General features: G+C 57.0%; 4 protein-coding genes across 4 annotated transcripts; all 4 read left to right on the forward strand.

The window, feature by feature from the left end:
* Positions 1-385: 385 nt before the first annotated feature.
* On the forward strand, positions 386-3,182 carry LOC127462737 (B-cell antigen receptor complex-associated protein alpha chain-like). Its single transcript, XM_051771618.1, has 5 exons — positions 386-488; positions 559-816; positions 1,439-1,557; positions 2,878-2,946; positions 3,050-3,182. Exons 1-5 carry the CDS (start codon positions 386-388, stop codon positions 3,158-3,160), a joined length of 660 nt encoding a protein of 219 aa, XP_051627578.1. The 3' UTR covers positions 3,161-3,182.
* Positions 3,183-4,433: 1,251 nt separating this feature from the next.
* LOC127462738 (solute carrier family 35 member F4-like) lies at positions 4,434-6,805 on the forward strand. The gene is made up of 3 exons (XM_051771619.1): positions 4,434-4,458; positions 4,683-4,772; positions 6,336-6,805. Exons 1-3 carry the CDS (start codon positions 4,434-4,436, stop codon positions 6,575-6,577), a joined length of 357 nt encoding a protein of 118 aa, XP_051627579.1. The 3' UTR covers positions 6,578-6,805.
* Positions 6,806-9,151: 2,346 nt separating this feature from the next.
* Positions 9,152-11,489, forward strand: LOC127462739 (uncharacterized). The gene is made up of 5 exons (XM_051771621.1): positions 9,152-9,630; positions 9,872-9,936; positions 10,051-10,755; positions 10,916-11,052; positions 11,330-11,489. Exons 1-5 carry the CDS (start codon positions 9,525-9,527, stop codon positions 11,487-11,489), a joined length of 1,173 nt encoding a protein of 390 aa, XP_051627581.1. The 5' UTR covers positions 9,152-9,524.
* A 239-nt stretch (positions 11,490-11,728) lies between these two features.
* On the forward strand, positions 11,729-17,586 carry LOC127462744 (maestro heat-like repeat family member 5). The gene is made up of 18 exons (XM_051771626.1): positions 11,729-11,906; positions 11,995-12,132; positions 12,406-12,520; positions 12,692-12,829; positions 13,087-13,263; positions 13,410-13,547; positions 13,898-14,046; positions 14,324-14,471; positions 14,692-14,879; positions 14,968-15,105; positions 15,232-15,346; positions 15,518-15,655; positions 15,911-16,087; positions 16,225-16,380; positions 16,538-16,639; positions 16,766-16,868; positions 17,119-17,163; positions 17,475-17,586. Exons 1-18 carry the CDS (start codon positions 11,773-11,775, stop codon positions 17,564-17,566), a joined length of 2,391 nt encoding a protein of 796 aa, XP_051627586.1. The 5' UTR covers positions 11,729-11,772; the 3' UTR covers positions 17,567-17,586.
* The last annotated feature ends 448 nt before the right edge of the window (positions 17,587-18,034 follow it).

Consider the following 18,034-nt stretch of genomic DNA (forward strand, 5'->3'; position numbering starts at 1 on the left):
TTGGGTCTGGGGGGTCTCAGGGGGTCTCAGCATCAGGTTTTGTCCCCCACACCTGTGTCAAAATGTCCCCCGCCACCCCAACCAGTATTTCCTGTTCCCAAACTGGGACAGGGAACCGAAACTGGGAGGGGGAAGGGGGGGAACTGGGAGGGGCTGGGGGGCGCCCAATGACCTTCAGATGGGTCTGGGGGACCCCCAAAGACCCCTCACTGTTCTGGGAACTCCCAAAGACCCCCCCCAGAAGGGACAGGGACCCCCAATGACCCCCTCAGGGTCAGTCGCCCTCCATGGGGGTTGGGGGGCACTGGTGACCTCCCCTAACCCCCCCTCTGTCCCCGCAGGCTCCCAGTGCTCCCAGACCCCCCCCGAAGGCTGCGCCCCGTGCATGACCCCTGGAGCCCCCCGAGACGCCGACCCCCGTGACCGTGACCACCGGGAGCCCCCCGAGCCCCTCCTGCTCCCCGGCCCCGCCCCGGGGGTGGCTCCGGGTGGGGGGGGGGCCCCCCTCCCGCGAGGGGCCCGTGGGGACCCCCCTGACCCTCGAGTGCCACTTCCGAGGCCCCCCCGACCCCGCCCTGACCTGGCTCCAGGCGTGTCCCCCCGGGCTTGGGGAGGTCCCCCGGAGCTGCCCCTGGCCCCAGGAGGTGGTGGCCACCCGGGGGGGCTGCCGGATGGAGCGGGCGGTGCAGGAAGGGGGGGGAAGCTCCACCCTGACCTTCCCCAAACTGTCCCACAACGACTCCGGGCTCTTCTTCTGCTGCGTGGAGTCCGGGGGGGAGACGGCCCAGAGCTGCGGCACCTTCGTCAGGGTCCTCGGTGAGTGGGGGGCGTGGGGGGGTCTCACCCGGGTCACTCGGCCCCTCCCGGTGCCCCCAGCATGGTACCAGTATAGCCCAGTCCCTCCCAGTTTAACCCAGTCCATCCCAGTCCCCTCCAAGGGTATCCCAGTGCCCCCCAGCCCTGCAGCACCTTCGGGAGGGTCCTGGGGGTCTCGGGGGGATCGAGGGGGCTGGGGGGTCTCATCTGAGTCACTGATCTTTCCCAGTCCATCCTAGTCCCCTCCCAGTATAACCCAGTCCATCCCAGTCCCCTCCCAGTATAACCTAGTGCTACCACAAGCCCCCCCAGTCCATCCCAGTGCCCTGCAGTGCCCCCCAGTCCATCCCAGTTATTCCCAGTAACCCCTTTGAGCCCTTCTCAGTGCCCTCCAGTCCCACTCCAGTCTGTCCCAGTCACTCCCAGTATCTCTCTTGAGTCCCTCCCAGTGCCCTCCCAGCATAACCCAGTGCCCTCCAGTCCCTCCCAGTATAACCCAGTGCCCTCCCAGTATAGCCCAGGCCCTCCCAGTATAACCCAGTGCCCTGCACTCCCTCCCAGTATACCCAGTCCCTCCCAGTGTAACCCAGTCCCTCCCAGTTACCCAGTCCCGTTCCCACAGAGCCAGTTCCCGCCCCGTTCCTGGCGCTGAGGGAGAGCACCAAGAACCGGATCCTGACGGCGCAGGGGGTGCTGCTGCTGCTCTGCTCGGCCGGGCCGGGGCTGCTGCTGCTGCTCAGGGTGGGACACTGGGACAAACTGGGACAACTGGGACAGGGGGACACCAACTGGGACACTGGGACACCAACTGGGACACCCAACTGGGACACTGGGACACCAACTGGGACACTGGGACAACTGGGACAGGGGGACACCAACTGGGACACCCAACTGGGACACTGAGACACCAACTAGGACACTGGGACACCAACTGGGACACCCAACTGGGACACTGAGACACCAACTAGGACACTGGGACACCAACTGAGACACTGGGACAACTGGGACACCCAACTGGGACACTGGGACACCCAACTGGGACACTGGGACAACTGGGACAGGGGGACACCAACTGGGACACTGGGACCCCCAGTTCTGTCACTGGGACCCCCAATTGGACACTGGGACCCCCAGTTGGGACACTGGGGACACCAACTGGAACTTTGGGACCCCTAAATAGGACACTGGGGACACCAACTGGGACACTGGGGACACCTAATTAGGACATTGGGGACACCAACTTGGACACTGGGGACACCAGCTGGGACACTGGGGACACCAGGTGGGACATTGGGTCCCGTAAATGGGACACTGGGGACACCAATTGAGACATTGGGGACATTAATTGAGACCCTGGGGACACCAATTGCCCCCCGGGTCCCCCAAAATCCCCCCCTGGGTAACCTCAATCCTCCCCAACCCCCCAACCCCCCCTGGTACCCCCAATTCCCCCCTGGATGCCCCAAAACCCCTTCAACGCCCCCCGTACCTCCCAGTTCCCCCCAAATCCCCCCCCAGTTCCCCCCAACCTCCTCCTGCCATCCCCAAATCCCCCCAGTCCTCCCCAGAGACACCCACCCCCCCCTGGCCACCCCTAAATCCCCCTGGTGCCCCCAAAACCCCCCTGGCCACCCCTAAATCCCCCTGGTGCCCCCCAAAACCCCCCTGGCCACCCCAACCCCCTCCGGCCACCCCTAGTTTTCCCCTGTCACCCCTTAATTCCTCCTTGGTGCCTCCAAACCCCACCCGGCCACCCCAAAACCCCCCTGGAGTCCCCCCAAACACCCCCCGGCCACCCCAAAACCCCCCTGTGCCCTCTTTTCCCCCCCTGGCCACCCCTAAATCCCCCCTGGTGCCCCCAGAAAACCCCCCCGGCCACCCCAAAACCCCCCTGTACTTCCAACCTCCCCGCCCCACCACCCCTAAATCTCCCCTGGTGCCCCTCAAAACCCCCCTGGCCACCCCAAAAATTCCCTGTGCCCCCTTTTTTCCCCCCTGGCCACCCCTAAACCCCCCCTGGCCACTCCAAACCCCCCCGTGCCCCCTGTTCCCCCCCCATAGAAACGCTGGGCCAACGAGCAGCTGCTGCACCCCGAAAAAACCACATGCGAGGAGGAAAACCTCTACGAGGTGACGTTCTGGGGGCCCCCGCGCCCCAAAATCGTGCTGGGGGGGTCTATCAGCCCCTAAACCCCCCCAACCGACCCGAATCCCCCCCTTTCCTCGTTTTCAGGGGCTGCACCTGGACGAGTGTTCGATGTACGAGGACATTTCCCGGGGGGTCCAACCCACCTACCAGGATGTGAGGACCCTCCCCGGCGACTCCCAGCTGGAAAAGCCCTGAGGGACCCCCCGAAAAAGGGGGGTGGGACCCACCGGGAAGGGGTTTGGGACCCCCTGGCTCTGCTTGGCCCCCCCGATGCTCTGCTCTGGTGACAAAAGGCTGTGCTGACCCCCCCAAAATAAAGCTGCTGCACTGCTGGATGGGTTCTGTGGGTTTTGGGGGGTTAGTTACTCATGTCAGTGCACAAACACCCCACAGATTGTGCCAGGAAGACACTGAGAACACACAGCCCTTTGAAATGGGATTTAGAGCAGTCAAGCTATTCCAGAGACAGGGGAATTGGTGTGGAACTAGAGTAGGGATGAAAAGCTGACACATGGATCCCCAGTGCTGGGGCACCTTTCTGTGGGTGCTGCAGGTGCTGGGCAAGGCTCACACAGCCCTTCCATAACACCCCCTCTTCCTGAGCCAAAATTGGCATTCTCCAGCCGGGCACAGTATCTGTTGGATTCAACCCGGGGGCGTTTTAATTTCCAGATATAACAACATCCTTTCCTTTAGTAAAGTCTCTGTTATTTCATAATTGAAGAGGTTTCTGTTTCCACTACACGTTTATCAAATGGAAGCAAAGAGAATGCCTGATACACAGCCCATCCTGAGACGTGGTTGGGCTGACAGCTGAGCTCTGTGAGCACCTTGAACCAGAATTTCAGCTCCTCTGTGAGCACCTGAGGGACAAAAAGCAGGGCTAATTTATCACCCATCAATCTACCAAAGTGTATAACCCCAGCCATGAGGGAACAACCTGACGGAGCAGACAAGGAGGAGCGAGCCTTTGCTCCTTTTAATGTAGGGCACTCAGCAGCAGGACTGAGTGACCAGAAGAAAATTTTTGGAAGTTTCTGCAGCTTGCTTTTGATCTCCCAAGGAAATTGTAGCTGGCTGGTAACGCTGTCATGTAAAAAAAAAAAACCAAAACTAATGCATAAATTTAAGGTGTTGAATATTTGTAATCTGTCAGATTTCATTTTGTCTTCAACGTGGCACCAAGGCTGTGGTCTTGCCCCAGTCTGCTTAGTTTGCAGTTAAATTCATCAGCTAATTGTGTTTAATGTCCTTTAGAGTATGAGTTCCTGCTGCTGTCACCTTTGGGGTGTGGTCCAGGTGGAGGGTTTGCAGCCTTTTGTCAGGGAAATGTCCCACTGAGACAAGGACACCACAGCCTCAGCCAAGAGGGCAAGCTGGGATCACCACCCTTCTGGTAGGGGAACAAATGAAGGTTTCTGGCAGCAAAAACAGGTTGTTTGTATCTGATTAAAGCTTGAGAAAAGCCATGAAATATGAGTGTGATAACCTTGGTATTACAGTTTGTGAAAGGCCATCCAGCCCTTCCCATTACACCAGTCAGAACTTCCCCTCATTTCACACTCCTAAATAAAAAAACCAAAATCACTCACTTTGTGACAACTATGTAATTGTGGTGTGGATACTGATATCACACTTGTAGGGTGAAGTGGAAGAGAAATATCTCACTCTAGTGTTTTTCCTGTAATCATGCATGATTTGCTCTGTTTTTCCCTAGCTTTCAATATCCAGGTTAACGTTGGTGTCCTGCTCACATACCCCATCCTGATCTCCATCGGCACAGTGCTCAGCGTCCCTGGAAATGCAGGTACCACGGCTGGTGGTGGAAAAATAACCCCACGGGCACACAGACAGCACAAGCAGTTTATTGTCCAAATACTCAAAATCTGTTGTCACCAGGGCAGGGGGTATACGTGGAAATTTATTCCAGAGTCCTGTCTTGTTGAATAGCCTCTGCCTCTGCTCTCCCACCCTCTCAGCCTCGCCGCTCCTGGGATTTGAGCATGTTTTCAAAGAAAAATCTATTTTTAGGGGGATGCAGGTCAGAGCTGCAGAACAATCAGTACCTGAAGGAGGCTGCCCAAGGGCTCAGGTGCCCTCTTGGTGCTGGTTGTGGGTCTGGGAGGCACCGACTCCAGCTCTCTGACCCACGTGCTGCTCTCTCCCAGTCCCTGGCCTGTGCAGCCCAAGGAAACATTCTGCTGGTGCAAACTGTTAAAGAGTTACCATAAAGTGCCTTCCCTCTCAGAGAAGAAATCATGGAATCATAGATTCATTAAGGTTGGAAAAGACCTTCAAAATCTCCAAGGAGATGGGAGGTTGGACCTCCAAGTCAAACCCTCAACAAAATATGCCCATGGCCAGTTAACCATATAGTGAAGTGCCACGTCTACTCACTTCTTGAACACTTTCAGGGATGGTGACTCCACCTCTTCCCTGAGGAGCCTGGTCCAGTCCTTAACCATTCTTCCAATTAATAAATATTTCCTAATATCCAACCTGAGGCCATTTCCACTTGCTCTATCACTTGTTACCTGAGAGGCAAACACCCACCTGTCTACAACCTCCTCTCAGGGAGTTGTAGAGAGTGAGAAGGTCACCCTGAGCCTCCTTTTCTCCAGGCTGAGCCCCCCCAGCTCCCTCAGCTGCTCCTCATAGACCCTTTCACATGGAAACCTTGAGGCTTGGATCCCACAAGGCTTCCTCAGAGCCTGCATGAGGTGGTGAGGGATGGAAGAGATGTGGCACTTCCAGTGCTGTGCTATCAGGTCAAAGCTGTTCTCTGAACTAAGGGTGCTGCTCGCTCTGAAGATCTGAGAACTGCATGGCCACTGTCACAGCCAGAGTGCAGCACATGGGTCACAGAGACGTGCCAGGCTGCTCTGATGCCATCATCCATATGTTGGAAATCAGAGACAAGGAAAAAACTAACAAAGGCAATTCAGCAATTGTGCTGAAACTCTCTCTGTCTGGGAAAAAGATAACAAAAAGACTGAAAATGCGGATTAATTAGCATGTGAAGCGAGCAATCAATAACCAATAGAAGATAGAATACTAATTAATGAAGAGGATTATGAAATTTATAGCCAATGAGCATTAATTCCTTTGTTTGCTAAAAATGCATAAAATAGTGAAAAGTATTGAAAGTGGGTGTGTGTGTCTGGTGGAGTGACCCCACAAGCACCCTGATAATAATGGTAATAGATTATTATTAAAGTATATAAATGCATAGAAATAACAAGGTAATAAAGTAATGCCTGCTTTCCAATACTAAAAAAATAGCTACAGAGCTTGATTTGTCCTGGTTTTGTTGACACATCCCACTGCTGGTTTGATGTTGTTGCTGTTGTTCTTGTTTCCTTCCCCGCAGCCGTGGATCTGGTGAAGCACAAAATGATCTTCAGCGTGGTGAGGTTGGGAGCCACCATCATCATCTGCATCGGGTTCCTGCTCATGCTGCTCCCCGAGGAATGGGACGAGATAACCCTGAGGTTCATCAACAGCCTGAAGGAGCAGAAGAGTGAGGATCACGCCGACGAGATCCCAGAGTCCAGCGTACACACGAGGAGCAGGAGCAGAGCTAACGGGACAGTGTCTGTACCACTGGCTTAGGGCTGGGGGACCTCCCCTGCACGCAGGTGTATATTCTGTGGATACAGCTGAAATCCCCTCACCACCTGTATGCTTAAAAAAAAATGACATTTAACCTGAACAAGGGATGGACTGTAAGATAAGAGAAATACATCTATAATAAATGTTTACATTTATACACTTATCGAGGAATGGGTGTAAATAACTACAATAAAATGTTTTGTAATAAAAAAGACATTTCTGCTGGCGTCTCAGTGAAGTGGTGGGTTTAAAATGTGGATCAAGTTTACACCATTTATCTCCTTTTGCTTTTGCCTTGAGAGGCATTCTCAAGGATACAAATCTTGGATATTTCCAGCCAAATCTCAGAATTGAACATCTCGACTTGCCTTCAATAAGGTGACCTTTCAGCAAGGTACTAGGTTTGGAAAACCATTTCAAACCTCTCCTGGCATTTTTGAGAATTCATTTGTGAAAGACCCTGATGTTCTCGTTTGCATTTGGAATTATTATCAGAAAATATCAGCAAAACATGAAGCCTCCATCCCAAACCATGCTGAGCTGTGCCTCTTTCTAACACCACCCTTCTAGAATTGGTGCTGGGATTTGGAAAAGCCAAAAATGATTTTATTCATCTCTTTTTCCCCCAGAAAAACTGCACTCCCAGCTGCACGACAAGCTTCTCAGGAGACATGGAACACCCCAGATTGCCAGTGTCCTTGGGAAATTCCTATTTTCAGTTCCTATTTTCTAGGGCTTTGGGACAAACCAATATTTTTCTTAACCTCCACTGTGGAAAAGTCTTTCAAAAGCCAAAACAAATCAAACAACCTTCCAGTCTCTTCCCTAAGCCTATTGCTGTGTAATTTAGGCTGGTTTACAGCATTCCTAGGACTGACCATGCAAGACTGTCTTTATTTGAGAGCACTTGATATGCAGACAAGCATTTTTTCCCTTTTCTTTTTTATTTTTAAAGGGATAATAGAAACAACTGGAAAGTATCACAGGTTGCTGAACTCTGCTGGCTCTACTGCCCACAGTTTGTAAGTTTACTTAGCAGCTAGAAGGAGTTTTTTTGCTTGTGGGTATTTTTTTTTATATCAATAATGTTTCTGCCAGGAAAAAATAGTCATGTAAATAGTAACAAAGGCACTTTTAGATTTTATTCTTCCCTTTGAGGTCTTTATTTTATCCTTTAACGTCCATGTCCAAACTGTTCCTTGCAACGAGCAGAGCTGATAAAATACTTGTGTATATTTAAAAAACCCACAGCTGGGCTCCTTTATCACATGACTGAAGAATTAGGGCTGTAGAAACCAACCCAAACCAACTGCTACCTGTGCATTAAACCCAGAAGTGTAAGGTTTGGGTACACTTTTACAGCTCCTTGTCTGCTGCTTTTGAAAGGAGCTAGACATAGAAAAATATCCTAAAAAAGTGAAGTCTATGGAACAGGAGATACTGATGGTAAAACACCGATGGGCTGAGAGCACACAACATATGGCAGCTTGGACACTACCTCAAGTTGGTTTTGGAGTTGATATATTCATTTACATTACTAGATTAGGGGATGTGTTTTACTGAAATTTTAGCTCCTGCCAAACTGAACACACGGGAAAAACAAAACTTTCATTCAGTATGCACTGATGAGGACTTTTGGCAAGCAGACTCATAGAAGCATCTTCAGGCACAGGACTGGATCCTTCAGGAACGTCACTGAACTTGAAAGCACCCACCGGAGTGTCCCTAGGATGAGTGGGAAGGCCTTAGAAAGGCTGGAGCACTCACTCTCTCAACTCCAAATCATCCAATACAGATTTGGCTTTGTATTTTTGAGCCCTTCAAAGCTTTCCTGGCCAGTTAGCTCCCTGCAGCAGAGGAAGGATCAGTGTTTTTGCAATATCCTCCCTTGTTTGGGGTGCTTTTGGAAGACTGAGGGAACTTTTGTTCCTTGAGGGCTTTTATCCCTTACCAGAATTATTCTATTCTTATCCCTTAATAGAAAACCCTTTGCAAACCAAACAATGCCAGGGTTTTTTGCTTCTGTTTAGTTTTTGAAATTGACTCTCAATGGACCATTTGAAGGCAAATGAGTTGCTGCTGATTTCAGTGCAGCTGCGACTAAAGGGGTCAGAGCAGCATTCGTGCCCTTGCCCACACATTGTGTCACAGCCCCTCTGTTTAGATGGCCACCAACCAAGACTTCTCCCAAGGAGGCCATGCCAGCTTCTGTGGAGGCCCCGTGCCCTTCCCACTGCTGCTGTGTTGGCAGCCGAGGGGGCTCTTTCTGCTGCCACAAGCAGGCACAGGAGGGGAGTGTTTACTCCTTTTTGGAACCGTTCCTAAAGTTCACGTCCAGCTGTCTCAGATGCTTTAGGGATCGGATTCCTTCCAACCTGGGGCAGGTTGACCAGGTTGGGGGAGGCCCCAGGGCCCGTGTCCGTGTGTCACAGGGCCCTTTGTGACATGGTGGCCGTCGCCAATGGGATGGGACAGGGCAGGGTGTCCAAGGGCCCTTTATGACACATCCTGATATAGGTGTTGGGCGGCAACGCGGCCGCGCCACAGTACTCGGAGCACGCGTCTGGTCAGGACGGGACTGAGCGGGGCTGTGAGGAGTCTCCTCGCAGCCAACTCATTCGTTGCTGACCGGAAGCGATTCTGAGAGTTTTTTTTTGAGCAAGTTCCCTTGAGGCCACACCACAGGAGTTGGTGACCCGGAGGTTTTTCCGAGGCATCCCCACTCCCTGTGGGAGTGGCCCTCGAGGCCAGGCCACAGGCCTTGGTGACCCGGAGCTTTTCTGGGCATCACCAGTGCTTGTGGAAGGTGCCTACGAGGCCAGACCACGGGACTTGGTCACCTGCAGTCCCTGTGGAAGGTGCCCTCGAGGCCATTTTGTGAGATTTGCCCACCAGGGTTTTTTCCGAAGCGTCTCTCGTGCAAGTTCCCTTGAGACAAGACGGTGGGATGGCAGGGAGACGCTTCAGCCTGTTCAGGCTGCTGAGGAGGAAGAAGAACAGGAGAGGTCCTGGGGCGGCCCCAGCACAGCAAGCTGAGGAGCCCCTGCAGCAGGGTGAGTGCTGGAGATGGGCCACAGGGCTGGTGGCTGCAGCCAGCTTGGCCCCTTCCTGTCCCCTCTGGACACGCCCAGGGAAAAAGGAGGGGGGAAGAGGGGCCCAGGCTGACCCCCCAGCATCCCTGCTCCATCCACTGGGCACCACAGGGCCGGCCCTGCCTGTGGAGTGCAGGGCTGGGCTGTGTTCCCTGGCCTCTCCCGCACACCCTCAGCTCTGCCTGCACTCGCTCTTTGACAGATCCAGGCCAGGAGCGGACAGAGGAGCAGGACCGCCCCCATGGCCGCTTCCGCAGAGCAGTTCAGGTACCTGCAGCCATCCCCCCCTGGGCTGGGCCTGCTGTCCCTGCTCCGCCTGGCACTGCTGGTGGAGCGCTCCCATGGACTTCCCTCTCTTCCCTGCCCTTTCTTCTCCTGCAGAGGTTGCTGAAAATCATGCGCATTCGGCATAGAACACCCAGGACCACACCACCTGAGCTCGTGTCAGAGCCTGACACCAGGCCAGCTGAGCTCAAAGAAAAGCCTGATGGCAGCACCGCGCCGATTGATGGCATGGCAACCTCTGACACCGCTGTGAGCGAGGACACAGCCAACCCTGACACCGCACTGGCCGACCCCATTGCGAAGGATGACACAGAACCCAGTCATTGCACAGCAAAGCCCGACACCGCTTTGGCTGAAGACACTGCTTTGGCTGAAGACACAACCAGCTCTGACACCACAGTGACTGATGTCATGGCCAAGGCTGACATGGCGCTGATGGCCATTGATGGCACATCACCCTCTGACACGGCACCGATGGACGGCACAGCAAAGCCTGACACTGCTTTGGCTGGTGACACAACCGGCTCTGACACTGATCTCGTGGCCCAGGCTGACATCACACCGATGCTGACTGAGGGCACAGCAAGCTCTGCTGAGGCACCGATGGATGACTCAGCAAACCCTGAGACTGCCATGACTGATGACACAACCAGCACTGAAACCACAACAAGTGACCTCATGGCAGAGGGTGACGCCACGAGTGAGGGCATCGGAAACGCTGCCACCACGTCAGCTGAGAGTGTGACTGATGCTCCCAGTGTGCACTTTTTGGAGGGGAAAGGTGTCTCCAGCTGGAAGTCAGTAAGCAGCCTGTGGTCAGGGTTTAAGTCCCCAGGGGTCTCGTGGCCTCTCAAGTTGGGTCTGCTGGCCCCCTAAGCCTTTGAGGCCAGCAGAGTGTGGTGGGAAGGGAAGCACCTGCTCCCTCTGGCAGCTCCTCAACTGTCCCCCACTGCCTCTCCAGGTGCCGGCCATCGTTTGGTACATCCACCATGACCTCACCTCCCACGTGTCTCCGCACACTGACATCTGCAGGCTCGCTGAGGCACACCCACGTGATGTGGTGATGACTCTCCTGCGCTGTGCCCCAGAGTGTGACAGGTACAGGGCCCAGCTGCCTTGCTGGCTCAGGGATCACCAACCCGTACAACCCCTCACCCTGCAGAGCCTGTCCCACATGGTCTGCCAGACAGATGGAGACTTCCAGGACCCTTGGGCCACTCCATTTCCTAGCCTTGGCCTGTCAGCCCCCAATCCTACTGCCACATGCCCTCCCTGCCCCTCAAGGCACCATGGCTCTGTCACATGGGCCCCCACAGATGCCCAGGCCATGGTGCTGTAGCTGAGACCCCCCTGACCCAGAGCTCTGGCTCCACAGAGCTGCTGCAATGATGTGGAGAAGCATCGGCTCCTCGGGAACAACAGTGGAGAAGGTGCTGCCAACACTGCTCCGAGTGATGGAGGACTGGCCAGTGCATGGAATGTCCACCTCCGATGGCGACAACAGAGACGTGTTTGCCCTGGTTGTGAGTTTCTAGAAGTGACCTTTACTCCTCCCCACGTCGCCTCTCCAGTGGCTCTCCATCATCCCCCACCCCTGCATCTCCCTGCCTCAGGCCTTGGGCTGCAAATGTGGCTGAGGGGCAGGTTCAGGGGCACCAGGCCGGCTGCTCCCCCTGCCTCTCCCCTGGCCTCTCCCTCCCACACTCGGACCCTGCCACGTGGACCTCTCGCACTCAGTGCTGTCTCTCTGTGCTTTGATTGCAGGCAACCCTGGCACTGTGGCTGATCATCCAGGAGCCCAACTGCCAGGGTGCAGTCATGAATTACATCCCCCGCCTGCTCATGGCTCTGCTGTTCCAAGTGTCCATGAGCACAGAGCAGGTGCCAGAAGAGGTGAACACCTTCTGGAGGGGATGCCTGGAGCAACACCACCTTCCCACCCAGCCCAACAGGTGCTCCATCCCAGTCCTCTCTCCCTGCCATGCCCTCAGGGTTGGGGCCAGCGCTCCCAGCATGACCTGGCCTTTGCTCTGCACACAGGTTTTTGGTCCAGACCATGAAGGCCCTGCTCTGCCACCTGCCGTGGGAGGATATTTGGATGGCAAGGAAGCGCAGGCTTGCCTGGGACCCACTCCTGAATTCTGACACCCATCACTATGCAGTGGGTCTGCATGTCAGGTGAGAGAATCTTGTCCATGCTGCTCCCATCATCTCTACCCTGGGCACAGGGCACTCCACACAGCCCCTATGGGTGTAGGGCAGAGGGCCTTGGCCCCAAGGGATGGCTGAGTAGCTTGGAAAAGGCTGTGCGAGGCGGGTGCACAGGAGGAGCCACCTGCCATAGTGCCCACGTCCCATCCTGGGCTGCTGGGAAAAGACCAAGACTCTGTGAGTCACTGCTGGGAGAGCTTTGCCCACCCTGTTCAGGGTTCATGCTTTTCTCCCTGACAGGGAGATGCGCCGCCAACTGACCCCCTCCCATTCCCCACTGGCAATCCACCTGCTGGGGCAGCTCAGCTCTGAGGACCCCCGTTGGGAGCTGCCTGCCCTGGAGTTCCTGGTGGAGGTGAGCCTGATGGCGAGCGCTGCCTGGCCCAGCTGCCTCCCCCTCTCTGCCCTCTGGCAGCCGCAGCCGCCCGGGACGGTGCCTGCACCCTGTGCTGCTGCCTGGGCCCAGCCCCGGGCGGGTCCGGGCTCCTGCTGCCCGGGCACCCCGTCACTGCTCCCTGCCTTCCAGCTCCTGGACTATCTGGACGGAAGGAGATGTCACAGCAGTGTTGAGCAGATCCTGTCAAGGCACCTGCAGAGTGAGTGCCCAGAGAGACGTCGCCTGGCTCTCCGAGGCCGCATGGTGCTCTGGACGGATCTGTCAATGGTGAGAAGGGGACACCCGGCTGAAGCCACACAGGCAACCTGGGGCTGGGGAAGGCAGTCCCTTGGGCTTGGCAGGGCTTTGGGAGCTGTGGATGCTCTTCCCAGCTCTCCTGCCTCCCTCTTCTGCTGCCTGGGCCCTGCGGGACAGGCCTTTGGCCTCTGGACCCCGGGGCAGCAGCGTGGGGTTGCACCACCAGAGTGCCCTGCCGCTGTTGCAGCTGTTCAGGGCTTGACAGCACAGCACTGTGTTCCACACAGGCCCAAAGCATCTGCAGCCTGTCTCAACACCTCCTGGAGCTGCTGCCTGATGCAGATGGAGAGCTGGTCGTGATGACCCTCTCTGTGTTTGTGAGTGTGCTCCGGGACAAAGACATTCAGGCATTCATCTCCACTGCCCCCAAGCTGGCTGAGGTGCTCTGGCCACTCTTTGACAACGTAAGGCCTTGTATCCCCAGTCCATGGGCACTGGCTGCTGCCAGGAAACTTTGTGCCCTGTGAATGTTCAGGCTTGTGCCTGTGCCTGGTTGGCCTGGAGCATCCAGTGCTGAGGTCTTTTTCTCTTCTTTTGCACCCATGTGCAGCTGTCCTCCTTTCACTTCCTCGAAACGGTGATGGAGGTACTGGTGGAAGGGGGAACAAAGCCCTTGGAGATGCAGATGCACCAGAGCCTGGTGCTGTGGTTCTTCCTGCAGTATGATGAGCACCAGTGCGTGGCAGAGGTGAGCACTGTGGGCTCTGGGGTCCCCGTGGCAGGGGCTGGGCTGCCTCCTGCCCTGGGGCTTCATGGGCTCCAGCCTCCTCCTGCCCAGGCACCGAGACCTGGCCACAGAAACTCAAGACACCTCCTCTTCCAGATTTTTATGGAGGAGAAAGGTGTCCCCAGTCGGCAGCAAGTAAGCAGCCTGTGGCCAGGGCTCAAGTGCCCCAGGGGTCTTGGGGCCTCTCATGCCAGGTCCGCTGACCCCCTAAGCCTTTGAGGTCACACTGTGTGGTGGGAAGTACTTCTTGGGCAAGCTGGGCAACCTGCTCCCTCTGGCAGCTCTCCAACTCTCCCCCACTGCCTCTCCAGGTGCCGACCATCGTGAGATCCATGCACCAGTGCCTCACCTCCCACATGACTCCAGGGGTCAGGATGCACACTAACATCTGCAGGCTCACTGAGGCACACCCACATGATGTGGTGATGACTCTCCTGCGCTGTGCCCCAGAGTGTGACAGGTACAGGGCCCAGCTGCCTTGCTGGCTCAGGGATCACCAACCCATACAACCCCTCACCCTGCAGAGCCTGTCCCATGTGGTCCGCCAGACAGATGGAGACTTCCAGGAACCTCGGGCCCCTCCATTTCCTAGCCTTGGCCTGTCAGCCCCCAATCCTACTGCCACATGCCCTCCCTGCCCCTCAAGGCACCATGGCTCTGTCACATGGGCCCCCACAGATGCCCAGGCCATGGTGCTGTAGCTGAGACCCCCCTGACCCAGAGCTCTGGCTCCACAGAGCTGCTGCAATGATGTGGAGAAGCATCGGCTCCTCGGGAACAACAGTGGAGAAGGTGCTGCCAACACTGCTCCGAGTGATGGAGGACTGGCCAGTGCACAGAATGTCCACCTCCGATGGCGACAACAGAGATGTCTTTGCCCTGGCTGTGAGTTTCTAGAAGTGGCCTCTGCTCCCCCCACATCACCTCCCCCACCCCTGCATCTCCCTGCCTCAGGCCTTGGGCTGCAAATGTGGCTGAGGGGCAGGTTCAGGGGCACCAGGCCGGCTGCTCCCCCTGCCTCTCCCCTGGCCTCTCCCTCCCACACTCGGACCCTGCCACGTGGACCTCTCGCACTCAGTGCTGTCTCTCTGTGCTTTGATTGCAGGCAACCCTGGCACTGTGGCTGATCATCCAGGAGCCCAAGTGCCAGGATGAAGTCATGAATTACATCCCCCGCCTGCTCATGGCTCTGCTGTTCCAAGTGTCCATGAGCACAGAGCAGGTGCCAGAAGAGGTGAACACCTTCTGGAGGGGATGCCTGGAGCAACACCGCCTTCCCACCCAGCCCAGCAGGTGCTCCTTCCCAGTCCTCTCTCCCTGCCATGCCCTCAGGGTTGGGGCCAGCGCTCCCAGCATGACCTGGCCTTTGCTCTGCACACAGGTTTTTGGTCCAGACCATCAAGACCCTCTTCTGCCGGCTGCAGTGGGACAATGAGGTGGTGTCAGTGGAGCGCAAGTGTGGCTGGGACACGCTCCTCTGTGCTGACACCCAGCACTATGCAGTGGGGCTGCTGGCCAGGTGAGACACCCTTGTCCCTGCTGCCCCCAGCATCTCTGCCCTGGGCATGGGGCACCCCACACAGCCTTCTGGGGGAGCTTTGCCCACCCTACTCAGGCTCCATCCTTCCTTCTTTCCCCCTGACAGGGAGATGCGCCACGTCTTGATCCCTTTCTATTCTCCAATGGCAATCCACCTGCTGGGGCTGCTCAGCACTGAGGACTCCCGTTGGGAGCTGCCTGCCCTGGCCTTCCTGGTGGAGGTGAGCCTGATGACGAGCGCTGCCTGGTCCGCCTGCCTCCCCCTCTCTGCCCTCTCACAGCCGCAGCTGCCTGGGATGGTGCCTGCACCCTGTGCTGCTGCCTGGGCCCAGCCCTGGGCGGGTCTGGGCTCCTGCCGGCCGGGCACCCCGTCACTGCTCTCTGCCTTCCAGGTCCTGGACTTTCTGGACAGGAGTAAATGTTGTGACAGTGTCCTGCCCATCCTGTCGAGGAACCTGCGGAGCCAGTGCCAAGAGAGGCAGCGCCTGGCGCTCAGAGGCCTCCTGGTGCTTGCTGTGGATCCCTCAATGGTGAGAAGGGGACACCCGGATGAAGCCACACGGGCAGCCTGGGGCTGGGAAGGGGAGGTGCTTGGGTTTGGCTGGGCTTTGGGAGCTGTGGCAGCTGCTCCCAGCTCTCCTGCCTCCCTCTTCTGCTGCCCTGGCCCTGCGGGACAGGCCTTTGGCCTCTGGGCCCCGGGGCAGCAGCGTGGGGCTGCACCGCCAGAGAGCTGTTGGTGGGGCAGCTGTTCAGGGCTTGACAGCACAGCACTGTGTTCCACACAGGCCCAAAGCATCTGCAGCCTATCTCAACACCTCCTGGAGCTGCTGCCTGATGCAGATGGAGAGCTGGTCGTGATGACCCTCTCTGTGTTTGAGAGTATGCTCCAGGATGAAGACATTCGGGTATTTGTCTCCACTGCCCCCAAGCTGGCTGAGGCGCTCCGGCCCCTCTTTGACAATGTAAGGCTTTGTGCCCTCCACCTCCAGGCACTGAGTGCTGCCAAGAAACTTTGCCCTGTGGATGTTCAGGCCTGTGCCTGTACCTGGTTGGCCGGGAGCATCCAGTGCTGAGGTCTTTTTCTCCTCTTTTGTCCCAGGACAACACCCACGTGCAGCTGCTCTCCATTCACCTCTTCCAAGAGGTGATGGAGCTGCTGGTAGAAGAGGGAACACAGCTCTTGGAGACTCAGGTGCACCAGAGCCTGGTCCCACTGTTCATCCATGGGCATGACGAGAACCAGTGCGTGGCAGAGGTGAGCACTCGTGGGCTCTGGTGTCCCTGTGCACGGGGCTGGGCTGCCTCCTGCCCTGGGGCCTCAAGGGCTCCAGCCTCCTGCTGGCCTTGGTGCAGGGACACAGGGGCTGTGCCCTGGGCTGTGGTGCCATGTCCCGCTCTCTGCTGCTCTGCAGGCCTCTCGGGAAGTGCTGCTTTGCGCTGCCAGGTTCCTCAAGAGAAGGGACCTGGAGAAGTTGCTGAGGAGAGAGCAGCACTTCAAGTTCTGCGATTGCCTGGTAAGGATGACCCTGAAGGCCCAGCCCCAGGCTGGACAAGCCCCCAGGCCCCGATGCCAAGTGTGCAGGGCTGGCCCTGTGCCCCTGCCACTGCTGCAGCCACAGACACCCCCCTGCTCTCTGCAGATGGACAAGGACGTGAGCCGAAGGGCCGAGCACCTGCAGCAGGCCCTGCCCTACCTGCAGAGCCCACAGCAGCCCCTGCGAGAGGCGGCCGTCAGGTTCATGGGTGAGCCCCAAGGCCGCGGTCCCTCCCTGCCCACTGCAGCTCAGCCCCAGCCCCGGCTGCTCCAGCGGCAGCAGGATGTGGCCCAGGGATGTGCTGGGGAGGCCCGAGTGCCCTGGCAGTTGCTGCTGCCCTCTGCCAGCCCAGCCCTTGGGTGTCCCAATGCGGGAAGGCCCCGGCTCAGCCCTGCCAGGCCAGGAGGCCGTGGGGGGGGGCTGTGCTGCTGGGGCCCTGACACGCTCTCTGTTCCCAGGGATTGCTGCCTGGCACATGCAAGACCTGCAGCTCCTCATGAGGGGTGAGTGAGGACAGTGGGCTTTCACTGGGGGCTGGCAGGGAGGAGCACAGACCCTGGACAGGGAACTGCAGTCCCTGCCCTGCCTGCGCGGGGCTCTGCTCCCTGCACGGACAAGGGGCGCTGTGGGCAGAGCAGGGACACATTTCAGGGGCAGGGAGAGGATTGGGGGCCAGCACCTTCCCGCTCATCCTGTTGACCCCTGCTCCCTGCTGGCCATGGCAAGAGCTGGCTGGGATGGCCCTGGCAGGAAGAGCTCCTCGGGTTCCCACACATCCAGGCTCTGACTGTGGCTCCGTTCCTCTCTCTTCCAGCCTTTGAAGCCATGAGCCAGGACGACTGCCCGTCCTACTGCACCATGCGGACTGAATTCTTGTCCGCTTTCAGACGGGCAGTAACAAAGTAATCTCCAGCCAGACAACCTGCATCCCCCCAACAGCACTGGAAGACCAAGGGACGAGACCACTTCTCATGGGAGCTGGAGATTCAGCTGATGCTGGGCCCAACTGAGCCAGCCGGCAAGGCCAGGCAGCTCCTGGCCTGCCCATCTCTATGAACAGCCCCTTCCCTTCCCAAACCTTCCCTTCCCAAACCTTTCCCAAACCTTCCCAAACCTTCCCAAACCTTCCCAAACCTTCCCAAACTTTCCCAAACCTTCTCCTGCCCACACTTAATCCTCCCTTTCCCCTTAGCTTAAGAAGGTTCATCCCTTCCCCTTAGATTAATAAACATCAGCTCCCCTCCTCTCTCCTCCCCTTCCCAAACCTTCCCTTTCCTCCCCAAACCTTCCCCTGTCCACACTTCATCCCTCCCTTTCCCCTTAGCTTAAGAAGATTCATCCCTCCCCTTCCCCTTAGATTAATATCGGCTCCCT

This window comes from Manacus candei, unplaced genomic scaffold, assembly GCF_025592945.1.
Source record: "Manacus candei isolate 608988 ecotype Guabito, Panama unplaced genomic scaffold, ASM2559294v1 h1tg000138l, whole genome shotgun sequence".
Taxonomy (NCBI): domain Eukaryota; kingdom Metazoa; phylum Chordata; class Aves; order Passeriformes; family Pipridae; genus Manacus; species Manacus candei.